The following is a 21260-nucleotide window of genomic DNA, read 5'->3' on the forward strand; positions in this document are numbered from 1 at the left end:
ATTTCTGGAGGGCTTTGTGGAAGAAGTTGAAGACAAAAGTGAAGTTTAGTTTTGGACATCATCTGTAGACTAATGGACAAACAAAGGTAGTGAATAGAAGTCTGGGCAATTTGCTGAGGTGTTTAGTAGGAGATAGACCCAAGGGATGGGATTTGATTCTACCACAAGCATAATTTTCTTACAATAATTCTGTAAATAGGAGTACTGGTAGATCACCATTCCAAATTGTGTATGGGAGTAGTCCAAGGACTGCACTAGAACTAAGGAAGATGGAGCAAGGGGAGACGACAAGTGCTGAGGCAGAAGACTTTGTTAAACATGTCAAGAACCTACATGAGGAGGTGCGAGCACATATTACCAAGATGAACCTACAGTATAAGGCTAGGGTAGATCAAAAGAGGAGACATAAGGAGTTTCAAGTTGGTGATCAGGTTATGGTATATTTGAGGAAGAAATTTTTTTTCAGTGGGTACCTACAACAAGCTAAAGATGAAGAAATTTGGCCCCTACAAAATTTTGAAGAAACATGATTCAAGGAATGCATATGAGGTGGAGTTGCCAGATGGGATTCACATTTCTCCTATTTTCGATATTGTAGACTTAACAGAATATCATGATGATGGTGCAGATGAGGAGTTGATGTTGAAGCCATGTCTAATTCCTACTTATATGAAGGAAGAGATTGAAGACAGTCTAGATAGTCATATGGGTCGGAGTACCAACAACAGAAAGTATGAAGAATACCTGGTGAAGTAGAAATGACGGCCAATAGAAGACTCAACTTGGATATTGGCAATGGAGGTTTCCCATTTGGGTTTGCCTCTACCAACTATAAAGTGACAGGGTCACTTTTCAATCTACCTTGGGTGTCTGATGCAGGAGCATCCATTGGTGTAAGAGCAATACTGTATCACCCAAAAATATGCTTAGTGCTAGTTTCTGTTTAAGGTGTTTTCATTACTAGATACCCATTTGGGTCAAATAAAGATTCCAACTCTCATAGTTACACTAATGGTTTTTTGGATTAGATTTTTTGAGCACCTTGGGATATGTGCCAATGTAGAAAATAGGTTAATTTGTAACTAAGCCATAATTATAATGGGTTAGAGGGTGTAAGTTGGAAGGATGATTATACTTGTAATTAAAGTACTCCAAAAAAAGAATTAGGTCAAAAGGCTTTACGGTTTGAAAGTTATTGCAATTTTAAGTTGCTTGGAGACCTCCTAAGAGCACTTCAAAGTCAGATTTGAGGCACTAAATGGCCTCATATAGGCCCAAAAATGGGGGATGAGCAAAGCCAGTCCACAGGGCTATAGAGCACCTAGAGAGCTTTCTAAAAATGTAAACAGTTCATCAATCAAAATCCCAGATCAAAAGTTATGCCTCTCAAAAGTTGGACTACTATTTATGGATTCTTCTAATTTTACACCAACTTATGACAAGCTTTCTAGAACCTTCTGTTTTAGTGGTAGATGCCAAATGGCATATTCTAAAATGTATTTCTAACCCTAAAGCTAATTCAGGTTACTTAAAGGACGTTTCTGGCATTGTAAAGGTAGTTTTTTTGTGGAGTTTGGGAGAAGGTATTGTGAGAAGGGTTTTCTCTAGAATTTGATAACATTGTAAGCCCATAGGGCATGTTGTGGAGTCTATTTTTGTTGTACTTGATGTAATAGCATATCAATACTAATAATAATATTCTCCTTTTCCTATTGCATATATTTTATCTTGGGTTGTGTCCCCATCAAGTGGTATTAGAGCAGGTTTTTCTAAGTGTGTAGACAAAGCAATGACTGTGAGGCATTTTGCACTAGGATTGTGTGGTTGTGGGATTTGATACAAGAAGATGCCTCCATGAAGGGAGCATGGTGGAAGGGCTGGAGTTGTTACTCCTGAGGTTAGAGCCCTCTAGAGACAAGTCCAGGCATTGTAGGAGGAGATCCGTAGAGGGATGAATGTTGCCATAGGCGACAAAAGTGAGAAGAAAATGAAGAAGAAGGAAATATTGGGTAGGAAGGGGAAGGAGACAGAGAAGTCCTAAACTAGGCAGAGGAGAGGCTTTTTAGGGCCATTGTCAAGCTTGGAACGGTACACAACTTTCATAGAAATCCATATTGACACATTTCAAACCTAGTAAAATTTTCTTTGAATGGAATAATTTCATACCTTTCTCACTCATGTGCTCAAGTCTATTGTGCTATAGCATTGTTTCAAAATCTACAATTGTTTGTTCTCCCTACTCAATTGCAAAAACTATTCCCAAACATTCATTTTCCTCTAAAACAATTAAAGTAGGAGGAACAATATGAATTGTACAAAGATATAAGGTTCCTACTTTGATTCCTTTTTCTACTACAAGGGAACCTTTTGAAACCTTCCAATTTTTATCATTAAAAGTAACATTCCTCATGATCTAGTTGCCTTGCTGAAATTAAGTTCCTACTCAACCTTGGAACATGTCTTACCTCTTATAGTAGCCAATGATTCCATTCTGCAACTTAATATTAATTTTTCCCTTTCCAAAAATCTAGCAAGGTTGATTATCCCCCAAATAAACTAGCCCAAAATCCCTGTAGACATAATGAAGAAAATAACCTCTATGGGGAGTAGCATGAAATGAAGTCCCAGAATCTAAAACCTATATGAATCATCAACACTTTCTAAGGAAAGAAGCAAAATATCCTCTTTGGATTTATTAGTTACCACATTTGCCTCCTTGTTCCCATCTATTTGTCTCCTTCATTATTCTTTTGAGTCCAAAAATCTTTCTTTGTGTGCCCTAGTTTCCCATAGTACCAACAATCTCTTGGTTCTCTTGATTGAGAGCTCTTTCTCTTTGATTTTCCCTCTTGATTTCCTACGATTTCCAGAATTGTTTCCTCTCTCATTCATTCTACCTTTTCTTTGTGCATTCAAAGAACCTCCTAATGTTGATCCACCTAAGGTTTTCCTATGAGATTCCTCACTCAAAATAACACCAATCACATTATCAAATTTTAGGATATTAGATCCAAAAACAAAATTATGCAAAACCATTACCAAGCCATTCCATCTTTCAGGCAAATAACACAAAATCAAGAGAGCCCTAATTTCTTCATAAAATTTTACATTTACAAAAGATAATTGATTGGTAATTATATTAAACTCATTTAAATGATCAAAAATAGATCCACCTTCTTCCATCTTTATATTAAATAAATGCTTCATGAGAAATACCTTGTTTGAAGCAAAGGGCTTTTCATACAAATTTGGTAGGGTTTGCATCAACTCTTCATTCATCTTCACTTTTGTCATATTAAATGCCACCAATTATGCCAAGCATAATTGAAAATTTCCAAGTACCTTTCTATCCAAAATATCTAAGTCCTCTTCTATCATAGTTGTCGGTTTCTTGGATTTTTCCTTCCAATGGCCACTATAAACCCTTTTGATAAAGAATCCTTGATTTTCATTTTGCATAACTAAAAGTTACGCCCTTTAAACTTTTGAATCTTCAGCTTACCCTCGTTTTCCATCGCTCTCATTCAACCATGAGGCCTTCCTGCAGAGGACAACTGAAATAATTAAGCTTTGATACCACTTGTTAGGATTAACCACAAACATAAATAATATTACATACAAATATAGCCAATATCATAAAATAATAAATAACACAAAAGAGAACACAAAACAAAGATTTAATGTGGTTCACCCAATTCCTGGGCTATGTTCACCAAATAGTAAGTCCAATATTTTTATTATCTAGTGATTACAACTTGATTACAATATGTAATCCCTTATAACTCAATACCACCACTAGAAACTACTATCTCACCATACCTTATGAAATCCCTAACCCAAAGTCATTTTGCACAAGATTTTTTCCACTTTAGGGTTAAAGTCGGTTACAACATTATGGTGAGTGTATAGCACTTCCCTGATTAGTCACCACAAACTAAAAATACATATTTGTTCTCTTAACCTTGAGAGATTGGAAGCCTTTGGTGAAGATGAAGTTGGGTGTAGATATTTCTTCTAGCATCAAAGTATGGGACATCCTTTTCTATTTACCATGAGAGTTAGCTGTAGGAGCACCAAGCTTGGATTTTGTGGATCCCATGTTTGAATATATCATATTGGAGTTAGCACTGTTTTTGGTGTTTTTTGGTAATGTGTTCCTTATTTCTTGGGTGGACTTTGAAGATTATTTCTATGAGCTTCAATCCATAGAAGTTAGCTTATGCAATCTTAGATGTTGATCGTTGGATGATATGCGAGCTTATGGCTAAGGTAGCATAAAGATATTTTGTCTTATGAGTTAGTTATGATTGTAAACTTGGGGCTTTTTCTAAGTGTTTATCTAATTTAGTATGTTAGACTGAATTGTGGCTTGAGTGTTTATTTAATGCAACTTGCTAGGATGACACATGGCTTATTTTAGTATAAGTAGAGGGTATTGTGATGCTAGAGTCATTGATAGAGGGAGCACAAAGTAGCTAGGATCATCTTGAGGGATGATAGCTAGGAGGTGGATCTTCACATATGAGGATTGAGTTGTATTCTTGTTTGTAATGGCTGTAAGATGGAAGGCCTTACAACTGGGCATGTTGGATGTAAATCTTATGATGCTATTATGAGAATATATATTGCAATTGATCTGAATCTCTGTGTTATTATTATATTTCTATTGTGTGATTGTTTGTTGGGGGATAGGTTATCTCCTTTGGAGACTCACCTACCTTGCACTGCATCACAATGTGTCTACCTCTTCTTTGGAAAATTGCCACAACTTCTATTTTAGCTATAATCTATCTTAAAATGTCCATCATTGTTTGGAACAACATCTCCCCTTCTTCAAACCATTTTACACAAGTCCTTTGCAATTGCAAGTTAGATACCCCACAACAATCAATCAAGGCTTCACAACAACTAGAATTAAGATTAAACCTCCACAAGCAACATTTTTTTGCTTCGATACTATCTAGCGTAGTCAAGGATAAGAGGGACCTCGAGAGATCAACCTGATCCTTATAGCAAGAGTAACACAATAGAAACTACCATGAACAATTGAGAGACATGAAAGATCAACCTTCTTATTATTAGAATTTTATTTACAATAGACCAAGAACATGATCTCCATATAGCCTGATTATACAATGAAATCATATTCACTAACCTTCAAGAGGCTACCATAATCATGCTAACTAGAACTAACTAGGTAAGAATCAATCACAACAACTTATAAAACCTCAACTAGCTTTAAGTTAAATGATAAAAGATCATATTATCCATGAACGAGAAAATGTATTACAAGTATAGGTCACGACCTAAATCATATGGATCTCCCTCAATTTGATAAAACATGAACAACGATTCAAGAGAGAGGTCAAACATGAACCCAAGAACATTGAGATATGCACCATTAGGCTTCATTGATAAGGAAATAAATTCACACGATAAAAAAAAAATTGGTCGTGAAACATGAAGCACAGACAGGTCCCACTAAGAATCCACAATATATCATCTCAGAAGTAACATATCAAGGAACAAACATAGACAAAAGTTTAGTACAAATTCAAGAACACACCACAAGGTTCATGATAGCTATAGATTCAAACTGAAGATTCATTAGAGAAAACTTAAAAATTGTACAAACATGAAAATAAGAACTCAATTTTTTTTTTTTGTTGATGCAAGATTGCTAAGAATCCAAGATACTTCTACGTAATGGAATGTGCACTATGTTATCTAGTGATTATGCAATCTTTACATGGGTTTAGTCCCACATTTAGTGTATGTAAAAATATATTTATACTCCAACAATCAGATGTTGTGTAGACTAAAGTTTGAGGGTAATTAAAAAAAATTGATCACCAGATTTTGGTGAGGTTTAATATGATGGGTTATTCAAGATATGCATGATGTCTAAAAAAATCTAAGACAAAATTGGGCAAAGAGCCCAAAATTTTGCAACAGTAGTATCCAAAAAATCCCCACAAATAACAAATTGCAAAACATACATAAAATAATTATTTAAAAAAAATCTTACAACTAATGGGCACATCGAGCCGTATGACTTGATTTGTCATTTTCTTTTGCCTTAAATTCGGCATTTAACAAATGTAGACAAATTTGTACTAAAAATTTACTAAAATGATCACCTGTATGCAATGGTTAGGGTTATATTTTATGCAGGATACACACAAAATAAGTTGCTTCTCAAATTTATAAATTTTCCCTCCTTTGAGCAACATAGTTTCTCCAATGATGGTTAATCAGTGGATGCTCCTTTGAGAATGATACTATGTAAGAATTTGCCGAAGATAATGAAATAATATGTGAAGATCCAAAAGTCCAATAAATAACATATTGACTATGATACTATGTAAGAATTTTTCGAAGATAATGAAATAATATGTGAAGATCCAAAAGTCCAATAAATAACATAAACAAGAGAGACAAATGTGATTTCTCTATTAATTGACTATATTCAACAATGATCAAGGATACCCAAACTCCAATATGTACAATGTAGATATGCATGATTACTAAGATATAATCAAGAGATAACCTATCAACCACATTAGGTTGTTAGGTGGTGCCACATGTCTTTTTAGCATGTATGTTGATGCTATGGGGGAGTATTGTAGAACATTGATATGATGTATAACTATGTTTGTCATTGATGACAACATAGTAATAAGTTAGTAAAAATTGGCAAAGTAGTAGACTGTGATTTTTGCATTAAGGGAAATACATTGAATATTTGCTCATGCATAGTTACTTGCATATACTACAACATGTATGTGACATGTGGGAAAGGGTGCAGAACCTGAATTGACAATGTACAAAATTTATTGATGATTTACAAAGAATTGTAGGGAAACAGAGCATTGGGAAAATAGTTTCTATTGTATGATCAATATAGCACATTATATTTGGAATGAAAGATTGTGCAGTTAATCAGAGGTAGTACACTGACCACTGATGACGTTAGAGTGCATAGGTATGGAAGTCATATGTGTGAAAGATTGTGGATAACTATGAACCAACAATATTAATTAAATGTGTATTTCATTTAATTAACTTATAATAAAGTATGGAGTCGACTCAAGGAATTAATATTGAATTTGGCATAAAGGAAAGTTGTTTTCCAAATTTTAGACATCATCATTGGAGATCAAGAAGCAAAGAAGAATTGCAAATTGCAAAGTAGAGGAGCAGAGTAATCTGCTAATGTGTGACCTCAAGGGTTATTGTTGATGGGTTTAGAGTTCCAGATCTGATTGCATGATCTGAAGGTGAAAAAGTCTGACATACTAGATAGAGGAAGAAGTGAAAGATTATCCCACATCTATTATTTTGAAAGGAATAGTACCGAGATCAATTGGATAGTGGGTTCATTGATCTGATCCTGAAGCTGTTTGGAGAGTGGGTTCAACTGCCTTCTACAACTCCTAACAGGGATTCAAAGTCTCCTAACAGGGACTCTTTGTACTAAGTGTTGTAACAAACTCATAATAGGGTCCATCCTCTAACAAGGAATATTTAGATTAGTACATTATTTTGTGGGCATCATTCCTGCCTAGGTTTTCCCTTTGATTAAGGGTTGTCCTAGTCAACATATCTAGTGTAATTGTGTATGCACATTTCTTTATGATTGCTATTTACTTTGGCTGAATAATTAAAATTAATTTATAACTGATTCACCCCCCCAAGCTAAGATTAACAACAGTTGGCTATGACATAGAAGATTTTCTCACATTAACTTTGATAACATTGTGAAGGCCAGTAATACACTTGCTGTAAGAGATTTACCTAAGATCACTAAGCCCACTGATACTATTTGTAAGGAATGTATTTTGGCTAAGTAGAAGAGAGTCTCATTTTCTAGTAAGCAATTTTTTACTACACAAAAGCTGGAACTAATTCATATAGATCTGAGTGGTCCTGCAAGAACAAGAGGATACTATGGAGAAACGAACTTTATGACTTTTGTTGATGATTTCACTAGAATGATGTGGGTAGCTTTTCTTAAAGAAAAATCAGAAGCATTTGAGAAATTCAAGATATTTAGGAACAAAGTTGAGAATGAATTTGGAGTCAAAATCAAGAGCTTAAGATCAGATAGAGAAGGAGAATTCACCTCTAGAGAATTCAATATCTATTGTAAAGAGCGTGGTATCAGGAGGCAACTATCTTCACCCCATACACCTGACCAAAATAGGATTGCTGAAAGAAGAAACAAATCAATTGCTGAAGTAGCAAGGGCTATGTTATTTGAGAATGATGTACCAAAGACCTTTTGGAGAGAAGCAATCAATACAATAGTATACACACTGAATAGAGTGCAAATTTGGAAAGGTATGGACAAAACACCTTATGAGTTACGAATAGGTCACTCACCATCAGTCAAGTACTTTAGGATATTTGGAAGCAAATGTTACGTCAAAATAGATGATGATATTGGTAAGTTTGATCCAAGGAGTGATGAAGGTATGTTTCTTGGCTATTCATTAAAAAGTAAAGCTTACAGATGTTTCAACTATAGAACAAAAACTATAGTAGAGTGCACAAATGTTAAAATTGATGAAAAATTTGGCACCAAAGAAAAGATAATGGATTATAACTCTGATGGAGATAATTATTCTAGAATGACTAACATAAGTAATGAATTATTTCTCGAGACTAACAACGACTTGTAGAATAATGTGCAAATTGAAGATATAAGAGAAGAACAGAGCACAATGCCTAAAATAAGAGTTGAAGCAGCAACTCCTACTCCAAATCGGAACATGATAATACATCATCCTGCTGACCAGATAATTGGAAGTAAAGAAAAAGGAGTAATGACAAGGAGTATAATTAATGAAGAACTATGTATGATATCTCAAGTAGAACCAAGAAGTGTAGATGAAGCAATCAATAATGATCATTGGATAAAAGCAATGGAGGAAGAAAAGCAATGGAGGAAGAACTCCAGTAGATAATTAAGAATGACACATGAAAATTAGTTCCTAGACCTAAGGACAAAAATGTGATTGATACAAAATGGGTATTCAGAAATAAAATGAATGAACAAGAAGAGGTAATAAGGAATAAAGCAATACTTGTATGCAAAGGCTATTCTCAGCAAGAAGGAATTGATTATGAGGAAACATATGCACCTATAGCAAGGATGGAAGTAGTCAAAACGTTCCTGACATATGTAGCAAAGAAGAATTTTAAGGTATATCAGATAGATGTTAAGTCAACATTCTTGAACGAAGAACTTGAAGAAGAAGTTTACATTGAACAACTAGAAGGTTTTCCTTTAATAGAATAGAAGGATATGGTTTGCAGACTAAACAAAGCATTGTATGGATTAAAGCAAGCACCAAGAACTTGGTATGCAAGGTTGGACAAATAATTAGCAAAGCTTGGATTTGCTAAAGGAACATTAGATAGTAACTTGTACTTAAAGAAAATAGGAGATGATTTGCTAATAATCATTGTATTTGTTGATGACATCATTTTTGGTGGAAATGATGAAGCCAGTAACAAATTCTCAGAAGACATGAAGAATGAGTTTGAGATGAGCATGATAGGAGAAATGGAATTTTTCTTGGGATTGTAGATTGTTCAGAACAAAGAGGGTATCTTTATCTCTTAGACCAACTACTTAAAAAATTTGCTGGAAAGGTTTGATCTAGAAAATTGTAAACTTGTTGGAACTCCTATGGTAACTGGTCACAAGTTATCAATCAAGAATGAGACACTTACTATTGAACAAAGGAAGTACATATCTATGATTAGAGGATTACAATATCTGACTCATAGCAGACCAGATATAGCTAATGCAATCAGAATTGTGGCCAGATTTCAAGATGATCCTAAAGAATATCACTATGCAACAATAAAAAGGATATTTAGATATCTGAAAGGAACACCAGATTATGGCATTTGGTATGATAGGAGCAATGAATTTTCTCTCTATACTTATATAGATGCTGATTGGGTTGGAGATAGGGATTACAAAAAAAGCACTAGTGGAGGAGCATTTTTCCTTAGAGGAAGACTAGCTTCTTGGCTTAGCAAGAAGCATAATTGTACCTCACAAAGTAGTGCGGAGGTAGAGTATGTTGTAGTAGCAAACAACTATAATCAAGTCATATGGATGAAGCAGATGATGAAGGATATTGGAATTACATTCACAAAACTTGTTATCATTTACTATGATAACACAAGTACTATTAACATGTCTAAGAATCTTGTTTTACATTTTAAGACTAAACACATTGCTATAAAATATCACATGTTGAGAAAGAAATCACATTGCAGTACATTAATAATAAGAAAGAAATTGCATACATTTTCACAGAGGCTTTGCCAAAGGATACATGTGAGTACCTAAGAGGTATGCTTGGGATTATGCCCCTACCTAGCTTAGAATAGAAGATGAAAAAAGTGCATCAGTCTAGGGTATATAACACCATTGTTAGATTGGATTGTATGTTGATGCTTCCTCAATCGGGGAGTATCTGTGATGAACAAAGTCAGTCAAGGATTCTTGACAATAGGAAATTGGTGTGCAATAGTGTCTTTAGACACTTGTGTTGTTTATAGAACTATGTGTAAAAGTTATAAAGAAACATACCAGCTTTTGGTCGTACTGATAGATTCTTGTATGTTCAATTTTTGTATAATCTTTGACATTGATGTCAATGGGGGAGAGAGTGACATTAAAAACATTAGAGTAAGTTTGTACTATGGGAGAAGTTTGTATTTGCATGAAGATTTGAGTGATGAAGAAAATTGTTGGTATTCTTGGAACTAGATGTTTTTCATCTATGTTGCCATCAATGCCAAAGGGGGAGATTGTTAGCATGTATGCTGATGCTATGGGGGAGTATTGCAAAATATTGATATGATGTATAATTGTGTTTGTCATTGATGACGACATAGTAATAAGTTAGTAAAAATTGGCAGAGTAGTAGATTGTGATTTTTGTATTAAGGACAATACATTGCGTATCTGATCATGCACAATTACCAACATATATTATAGCATGTATGTGGCATGTGGGCAAGTGCACATAACCTAAATCGACAACGTATGAAAGTTATTGATGATTTACAGAGAACTACATGGAAATAGAGCATTGGAAAAATAGTTTCTATTGTATGATCGATATAGCACATTGTATTTGGAATGAAGGGTTGTGCAGTTAACCAAAGGTAGTACACTGACCACTGATGACATTAGAGAGTGCGTAGGTATGGAAGTTGCATGTGTGAAATATTGTGTATTACTGTGAGTCGACAACATTGATTAAATGTGTATTTCATTTAATTAACTTATAATAAAGTATTGAGTTGACTCAAGGAATTGATATTGAGTTTGGTATAAAGGAAAGATGCTTTCTGAATTTTAGACATCATCATTGGAGATCAAGAAGCAGAGAAGAATTGGGAATTGTGAAGTAGAGGAGCAGAGTAATCTGCTAATGCGTGACCTCAAGGGTTACTATTGATGGGTTCAGAGTTCCAAATCTGATTGTATGATCTGAAGGTGAAGAAGTCTGACATACTGGACAAAGGAAGAAGCAAAAGATTATCTCACATCTATTATTTCGAAAGGAATAGTACTGTGATCAATTAGATAGTGGGTTCATTGATATGATCCTAAAGTTGTTCGGATAGTGGGTTCAGTTGCCTTCTACAACTCCTAATAGGGTTGGAATCTCCTAACAGGGATTCAAAGTCTCCTAATAGGGACTCTTTGTACTAAGTGTTGTAATAGACTCCTAACAGGGTCCATCCTCTAAAGGAATATTCAAATTAGTACATTATTTTGTGGGCATCATTCCCACTGGGGTTTTCCCTTTGATCAAGGGTTTCCCTAGTCAACATATCTGGTGTAATTGTGTATGTGCATTTCTTTATGATTGCTATTTACTTTGGCTGAATAATTAAGATTAATATATAACTGATTCATCGCCCCGTTATATTGGTGATCTACTATTTCTAACATGTCTACCAAAGGTGGATCATCCTCCATTGTACAATGAAATATGTGCTACAATGTGAGGATGATAATGTGATAAGAGTACTAAAGGTGGATCTCACACATAGCATGTATGATATAACAACTATCACCACCTCATTTGAATTGTTATACACCATGTACTAAAATAAGATGCAAACCCCTAGATGCCTAATATGCAAACTTATTTGTATGCATTATTCTAAGTTTAAGTAAAGTGTAATTTAAATTAGTTAATTACACCAGAAGATATTTAGATTTAGATTGGGCAAGATGTGTAGATGACTACAAATTAACTACAAGTTATGTTGTCTCCTTTGGTTCATGTCCCATTTCATGCTATAGTAAGAAAAATCTATTTTTGCTCTAACTACTACAAAGGCCAAATATGCTTCAACAAACGAAGCAACTAAAATAAGAACTTTGCTATGGGCTATTCTATCACTACTCAAGCAACATTAGGCACAATGTTGTTTACTTCATTATGATAATCATTGTGCCATTTCTTTGTTCGAGAATCCACTATTTCATGCTCAAACAAAACATAAAGAGACCTATCACCATTATATTAGGCATCTCATCTAACAACATGTGATTCGTCTTCAATATTGATGGATAAACTATCAATTAGTTGATATTCTTACCAGGGTATTACGTGAAACTAAGTTCGTATTTCTTAGAATTATTTTTAGGATTGTGAGAAGTTGCATGACTACCATCTTATTAGGAAACAAGTGATTGTACATGAATACCTTTCAAGGCTTTAGGCATGAACACATCCTTTCTAGATATATTTATTTAAAATAGTTGGTATAATTAATTCAAGAGGATGTTACCCCATGTCCCCATGCAACTGCTTATGGACAATTTCTGCTCAAATTTAAGCAACCATAGTGTTCCTATGAAACTTTTAAATTAAGAGGAAATGATAGTTTGGAATCTTTTCCTATTATAATGGAGTGACAACTGCTAAAAATTTCAAAATAAGCTTTGAAAAAAGGAGGGGCTGAAAGTAAAATAAGTAGCTATAGTTTATTGGAAAAATGGAAGATGTTTTCACCATAGTTTTTCTTCTTTTAATGAGCTTAAATTTTCTTGTCCAAACTTAATTTTTGACAAATATTCTTTTAAAAGAAGTTTCTTAAAAATATGCACAAATTTTGCTTCCATGGGGTCATGAGTTGGCCTAGTGGTGGAGAACTTGTACTCTTGAAAGCGATGTCACAAGTTCTAATCCCATTGGGGGGTAGGGTATGTACACCTCGTTTGTAGTGCTGTTAGGTACCTCTTAACAACTAATTGAAAACTTACCCTTAAAATGAAATAATTATTTGCTAACCATCAACCATTAGCTATTGTAGTACAAATTGATAAATGTAACATCTGAAAAATTCATGCAAAACTACCTCATATTGTCTATCACAAATGACGTATATAAGTACTTTAAATTTATTATACATTGAATGAATGAATGGGATATTTTAATAATGTCCATGAGCCGCAAGCAGCCTATGGGACTGCCTAAAAACAACCAAATGCCCAGAACCCTAGCTCTTTTGAAGTTGTTTCCTGAGATCTATTCTTTGATAGTGGATGTTGACCACTAAGTTTGCAGTTCCTCAAAAAGAGTAACTAGGTTGCCCATTTCTAAAATATCCCAATAGCTAGAGTGGATATCGTTGTAGGTAGGGTAGTCTAAGATCAATTGTCATTTTGTCTCCACCATTCCTGTGCTACAAAATAGGTAGACCCTCTCTTCCCACTCCTCTTTTGGAATTATCCATCTCCCAGTTTTAGACCTCAAATGATGTGAGCTTGTTCTAAGTTGTGCAATGATCATTTTGGCTTTCCAGCTGATATTTGCTCCTATATACACCACCTCTTCAAGATCCCTCATTGGGTTGAATTCTTTAATATAATATTTCTTTTTCACCCATTTTGATTTGTCCATATAAGGCTTCTCAATTTTTCTTTTGTAAACTTTTTTATTCCCTCAACGTTATTTGGGCAGTCATGTATATTAATATTCTATTTTTCCATCCACTTGATATTTTGTTTCATCCACATGTTTTTTCTTCTATCCAATTTTTCCTCTATGATCAATTTGGGCCAGCGATGCACTTCCATACTTTGAGTTTTCTTTAAGTAACATACTAACCACACCATAGCTGAAGCATGTACAAGAAGCATAACCATTTTTGCCATTAGGATCTCATAGGGGATTGTGGATTTAATTTTGAGACTGTTGGTAATTAAATGTTTTTGGATTCTTTCCACCTGCCTCCATTTTTGACCTGACAAGTTGCTACCCCAGACCCTACACCCATAAAGAGTCACTGGAATGACCAATAACCCAAAGAGCATCTTTTTGGTTTTCTAGCCCCATAGCTCTTCATTCCTGTATATATTCTAAAGTGAGTATAATGCTTTCCACCCTCCTTGAATTCTTTTTTTTCTACAAGTTTCCTAATTGAGCTTGTTGTGGAAGTTAATGCCAAGATATTTGTATTCCTCCACTATTTCTAAAGGGTTGTTCTAAAAAAGGAAAGCGTTTTGTTGTATCTTTGTTTGCTTCAGAGAGAAAATCATCACTTTAGTTTTGGTAGTGTTCTCCTGCATCCTGACCAAATGGCAAAAGATGTCTAGAGTCTTCAAGTGTTCCCTTAGCCCATCCATCGTTTTCACAATCATAATGAGATCAACAACATCTAGGAGAAGTTTTATCACATAGTTGGCTAGTTGAACCCCATCGTTATTGTTCTTATCTAGACATTCTTCTAGCTTCTCGATATATAACCCAAACAAGGTAGGGTAGAGGGGGCAGCCATGTTTAACTTCTATATCACTGCCAAAGCTCTTTGTCATCCCCTCTGTGGTTCTGATTTTAGCCATTACCTGCTCATACAATCTATGTGTTGCAACTCTAAGTTCAATTGGGATTTGTAGCTCTTCCATTCTCAACCAAAGCTTGTCTTGTGGTATTGTGTCAAAGGCCTTTTAAAAGTCAATGAAGCAACAAAAAGCCTCTGCCCCTTGTGTGTTCCATATATTTTCAATTAAGAATCTTAGTGTTGCGCCATGGTCGATAGTGGAATATTTAGGTCTGAAACATGTCTGCCCCTTAGCTCTTTTATGCTCTGATTCTGCCCATTTGCTGATTTTGGGTTCCACCATGCTGCCAAATAGCTTCCCAAGAGAGGATTGATCATTATGGTACGATAATTTGATAGATTATTTATATCTTTGCTTTTATGGAAAGGGATCACCATGCTAGTAGCTTTTAGAGAAACCCTCCTTGCTGACTTCATTGAAGATCTGACATATATAAGATGCTAAAATGTCGCTGCCCAACTTTACAATTCCTGCAAATAGAATTCCTCGAACTAACGTGTTATAAGTATCAAAATGTGTTATGTTTTTGGAAAAATGGGGAAATCATTTGTTGTCTTATCTTCGTAGTCTTTTCTTTTAACGAAAGTCCATTTATTTCCCTTCACTAACTAAATACTAGTTATTGATAACAACTAAATCAATACAAAACCCGCCTTTCAGAGGTTTAAATGCCACGTATGGCTAATAGAATTAAATAATAATAAGTGAGCTCAGAAGTCCAGCTAAAACAGCACAGCTGCTCGACGATGGCAATCTCAGTGTCCTCGAGCATTTATCCTTTGCACACATTCAATTCTGCCAACTTATTACGGAGAATTTCAGTTACTTCAAACGATATAACAGTGCCTTCCAAAGGATATCCACTTAGAATAGAATCCATCACCTCGCTTTCAAAGGCACACCCACACAGCAGGAAAATACGCCCACCCATAAATTTTTGTAGCCAGATTATTTGTTCTGGCTTTCAGAGTCAGCCGTCGGCAAAAAATGGTTTTCTGCCTCTGAATTCTCGAACAAGAGAACTTTTTTCTATTTGCCGATCTACAGGTACCGGGATTGGTCGAAGAGTGCTCTTTGGAGGTGCAGCTTTTTGGTTAGGGGTAAATTTAAGGAAGCATTTATTTTTAAAAAATTTAGAACAGAGAATAGAATTTTAGTCTGATATGGAATTTTAGAAATGAGAGGTACTATTAAGGGAACCTGCATTCTTAGAATTTTTAAAATATGGGCTGATTTTTTGAACTCTGAATTTTAAAATTAAGGATTTCAAAAAATAATCTTTATTTTTTACGTTGTAAACTTTAAAAATAGAAAATTGGTGAATTATGAAAGACAACTTTGATTCATAAAAACTGGGTAGCCGGTAATAATCTTCATTTTCAAGACGTTCTCAAACCGTGAATATAATTATTAATCGGAGAAAATAATAAAATAGTCAATTGTCAAATTCTAGGCATTAAAATAGTCTTTACTTTTAGCAGGGGTTCCTCATGGCAGGAGAAAGAAGCTCCTTTTCGGCTATTGCCAGAATGAAGAAGTCTGATATTGAGGAGGTAAGGCTGCTGGCCACAGCGTATATATTCTTTTCGTTTATGTTCTTACAATTTTTTTGGAATTGGGTTGTACATTACTCACCTGGATTCTTCTTTGATTACCCATTGGAAAATTTGAAAATTATTCCTATTATCAGACTGGAAATTAGTTTCCTGTTTATACCATTCATACTGGGCTAATTCTCAATTCATTATCTTCTGAATGGTTTGTTTTTAAACCCAGTTAGTATCATCATTTTCAAATTGCTTATCGTTCATTATTAATCTAATGATTCTCTCATACTTGAAATCAACCATAGAAACCATTGGAATTTTTTCTTTAGTTTGTGGGTCTAATATTGGATGGCTTAAACATCACACACCAAGGTTTGATTTCTAGGCTGAAGTGTTAAATAGTCAAAGTTGACTTACTTTTTCCAAGCTTAATTTTTTCACTTAGCATGTGATGTTTAAGGGTAGCCCTCTAATATGCTTACTTTCTCATTGCTAAAAAAGAGTTTGTTGAGATATCCTCAACACCATCATAATTGCGACCCAAAACTTTTGAATTTGAACTTGTCAAAATGCTCCCCTCAAATGCATATTCATCTCGATGCTTTTCTGAAAATCAAACAATGATAGGTAGTGTATGATCTGTATCCTTCTTTTACTTTAACTCTTGTTGTCCAACAAGCACAATCCCTTTTGTCTTACCCTTTGTCATAACCCCCGCCATTACCTATGTAGAGTGAGTCCAACCGAGACGCTGGCCAACCTCTCTTTGCTTATTAGAATGTATGAAAGACAAGTATAAGATGGCCAACTATTAAGAAAACTATCTCATCTCCTGGCCAACCTCTCTATTGATCACTGAATCCAAATGCATGCATAAATGAATATTAATCACTTTCGTTAAGAGGTAAAAGGAACACAGATTACCAAATTACAGTTAGAAGCAGCAATCATTACTTAAACTGAAGCAGTGACAATTACTAGAGCAATTATTATTAATGAAGCAGTGATATGTTTTTTAACACAATTTAATTAATATTAAGAGAAATGCAATTTAAGCAAGAAATGCAATCAAAGGGATGCATCAACAAAGGATTTGTCCCTGGAAAGGATACGGCCTAAGCTACTAGTTCAAATATGGGTATGGATGCGGGTATGAGAAGTGGATACGTGGATATGTGATTTTGTTTAGGGGAGTTTGGATGCATTGGGGTAAGTGCACACACACATATATACAATATACAAAATAATTAAAGAAATATAGAAAATTAATAAAAAATAGGAAAATAGGAGATGACAGTGACACATATCACAATATCTTATCAATACAATAACATTTATACGCAGGGTCTGGCTTTATCAAAATCTTTGGAAAAGTGGAGATAATTCATAGTACAAAACATAAACTACATGTACATGAAATTAGTCACCTGCTCATGATCTCATCTTTCTTTTCTGTCTTGATTTTGCATTGAGGAGAGACAATTCTACAATTTATCGCTTCTTTATACACAAACTACCATCTTCCAAGAGCTCAGGTCCTTCAAGTTATACTCTTATGGACAAGTGCAATCCATTTACTAAACAAGTGCAACATTGAACAACTGACATAAGCCATTGAACTTATGATTAATATAAACCCAAATGTATTATTCACACTAAAAAATGTTATTTTACAGGATGCTTAATGACCTGATCTCGGGTGTATGAATCAGCCATAGAAATTGAAGTGGTTAGGTACATAGGTGAAGCATGTAGGCCTAAATGAGGATTACTATCTTCAAATACCCTATGAAAACTATGATTAATTGACACAGTCTAATAATGTTGCCTAATATTATACGACATCTAAAATGATTGATTGTCATGATGCATATCATTTTTCTTTTCTATATGGCCCACTTATTGAGTATTGATGTCTTCTAGAATATATTTATGACTATTACCACATTTCTGAACTTGTTAGTTTGGGACATTGCATAAACCAAGCAAAAGAGGTTGGTCTCTTTCAAGAGTTGATCTTGGATGTGCCCGGATGTTGTCTAGGTGCTCATCCACAGCCTATGGATGTGCATCTACAGGGTAATCAGATGCATCCCGTTGTACACCTGCACCCAAATGCATCTGCACCAGGATATAGGGGCATGGTATGTGAATCCGGTAACTAAGGACACAACTATTTCTCCACAAGGTAGGTATATGTGTATTGAAGGAAGAGGAGAATAAAAGGGAATGACCACAACAGAAGAGAGTAGGATATGCTTAGCAATATCATTGGTTAAGAGATGTGTAAGGAGAGTAAGGTACAAGAGCAAAAGATAACAACCAAGCAATAGAATATTCAGTAGTCTGATACACCTAGCCATCCATCGCAATAGTTTAATCAGATTCTTCAAACATGTTCAGAAATCCAGCAAAAATATAAGGAAGAAAGGAAGATATAAATAACAGCTAGACTGATATAGGAGCATCCAGGGTGTAAGAGAAATCTTGTATCACCCAAAAATATTGTCCAATTTTGTTGTCCTGAGAAACTGTAAGTGATAGGGTGTTGTCGTCGGTAAAGATTTTGTAGCCGACGGGTAGATTAGTATTGTTATGTAGCTGATGGACCCCTTCAGGAAGGTTCGGCGGAAAGTATTTATACCCTGTCTGGGTTCATTGTAAATCATCTTATCTTATCATAAGCATTATGTAATCTTTTGGCATGTGCGAATAATAAAGGGAGTACTGCTGTTGCTGTTCTTGTTCATTGTCTATGTGCATTAATCCGTTTCCTCTATGCAGTAAACATTTGGTGCCGTTGCCCGATGGACTTGGAACAAAGGCTGGATTGAAGACTAATGCCAAATCAGCTGAATAAAAATAAAACAAGCTGAAGGACAAAGATGAAATTCGCACAGCTTGGGGAAATTTAATTCTGGCACAATAGGCCGAGCCGAAGGAGATTTCAGAAGATTGCGGACAGAAATAGGAGTGCCGAGGAATTGTTGGAGGAGACTCGCCAGCGGGTGGAATTGGTGGAAGCAGCAAGAGAAGAGTTTTTGAACTTGTATTCGCTGAGGGCAAAGAATCCAGATGGAAGGGAATCGACTCGCATGACTTGAAGTGCCGAGGGAGCACGAGCGTGGAGTGAACTCTTCGTCCGGGATACACTTCTGCAGAGGACAACTTTAGAAGATCCTTCTTCACCAAAGTTCACAGTTGTTGAGACTGTTGGTGTGGGAGAGTAGATCGCCGGTGTGGGAGAGCAGATCGCCGGTGTGGGAGTGCAGACCGCCGGTGTGGGAGTGCAGATCGGCAGTGCAGGAGTGCAGATCATCGGTGTGGGAATGCACAATGCCAATGTGGGAGTGCAAAGCCATGGTGTGGGAGTGAATAGCGCCAGTGTTGCAGGACCGAACAACGCCCGTTTACAAAATCCAGTAGTGATGGCTGGACCCAAAGAAAAGCTGCTGAAGTTTGATGGCGATGGTACCTCCGATCCCATCCGACACTGTAAGACATGCGAAACGATTTGGCGAGCAAATGGCATCATAGATGCAAACGAATGGGTGAGACAATTTCTGGCAAACCTATGGGGTGTCGCAATTGATTGGTTTGCTGATACAGATCCGCAAAAGTTAAACATTGGGATAACATTAAAAAGGAGTTTTTTGCCGAATTTCAACTGTTGCGCGATGATAATGAGATTGTAGCAGAGATATTCAATACTAAGCAAGGGAAGAATGAAACTGTTTGCGTCTATGCGAGGAAATTAAAGGATTTGATAAATAAAATGGAAAATAAGCCGGCAGATAGATTGCAGAAACGATGGTTCGTAGAAGGCCTATGCCCAAAGTTGCGGAAGAAGATGAAAATTGTGCCGCTGTCATCATACATAGAAGCATACAATAGAGCAATGAACTTGGAACGCGAGCATAAGACAAAAAAGAAAAAGAAGAATAGTTCATCCGACTCAGATGACGACACATCTTCGGGAGAGGATAGCAGTGATGATGAAACCAGTAGCAAGAAGGTCTGCGCCCTACAGAAAGACATGATCCGTATGATGAAGGAATTTAAAAACATGCAGAAGGAGACAAACAGAAGCAAGCTGTGATGTACGAAATGTAAGATGAAAGGTTATACTAAAGGGTCGTGTCCAAAGAACCAATTTTGTGACATCTGTCAGATCATGGGACATTCCACAAAAGAATGCCCCTTCAATATGAAAACCAAAGGACATCAACAAGTGCTTCTGACATAGGGGAACATAAATGCAAACATTGATGTTGCCACTTCGGGTGGGTACAGAAACAATAGCAGAGGGCAAAACAACAATAACAATGCGAACAATAACAATAACAATGGCAGCCGAAGTCAAATCCAGTATGATGCGAATGGACGACTGATCGTTTAATGCCGAGCATGTAATTTATGGGGTCACTTTGCCTGGGATTGTACAACGGAAAACACATCGAAATTATTATGCAAATGGTGCGGACCCGACGACCATGAAGATGCCAAGTGCCCAAAATTCGGAGTAAATTTGATCACTGTTGGGACGGAAGAAGAGGAGGTTCTGGCAATTACATGGAGGCAAGCAAAGGTGTACCCAGACCCAGCGGAAGAAAATAGGAAATTGGGGGAAGCGTGAGCGGAAATTGAAAAGGCATCGTAGGCGAAGACATCTCAGTTGAAGGACACTACCGACACCTCAACAAGGAACTATGCCGAGCAAAACATAATAAAGTAGGTGATGCAAATGGAAGTCCCGATCAAATTAAGTGACCTTCTCACAATGCCCCAGTTACGGACAACCATTCTGAATTATACACC

General features: G+C 35.8%; 1 protein-coding gene across 4 annotated transcripts in view; it reads left to right on the forward strand.

Moving 5' to 3' along the window:
* Positions 1 to 15549: 15549 nt before the first annotated feature.
* LOC149541077 (S-adenosyl-L-methionine-dependent methyltransferases superfamily protein) overlaps positions 15550 to 21260 on the forward strand; it is a 363739-nt gene continuing 358028 nt past the window's right edge. For 2 of the 4 annotated variants that reach the window (XR_016356470.1, XM_089802069.1), the window contains exons 1-2: positions 15550 to 15995; positions 16377 to 16448. Coding sequence is in view for 3 of the 4 variants with exons in the window: in XM_089802069.1 (XP_089658195.1) it covers positions 15642 to 15995; positions 16377 to 16448 (426 nt within the window). In the remaining variant the exon portion in view is untranslated. The remainder of the gene's footprint in view (positions 15996 to 16376; positions 16449 to 21260) is intronic. The other 2 variants (XM_089802068.1, XM_089802070.1) reach the window with 2 other exon arrangements.

Source organism: Cupressus sempervirens, chromosome 9, assembly GCF_028749045.1.
Source record: "Cupressus sempervirens isolate cs-2001-9-10 chromosome 9, ASM2874904v1, whole genome shotgun sequence".
Lineage (NCBI taxonomy): Eukaryota > Viridiplantae > Streptophyta > Pinopsida > Cupressales > Cupressaceae > Cupressus > Cupressus sempervirens.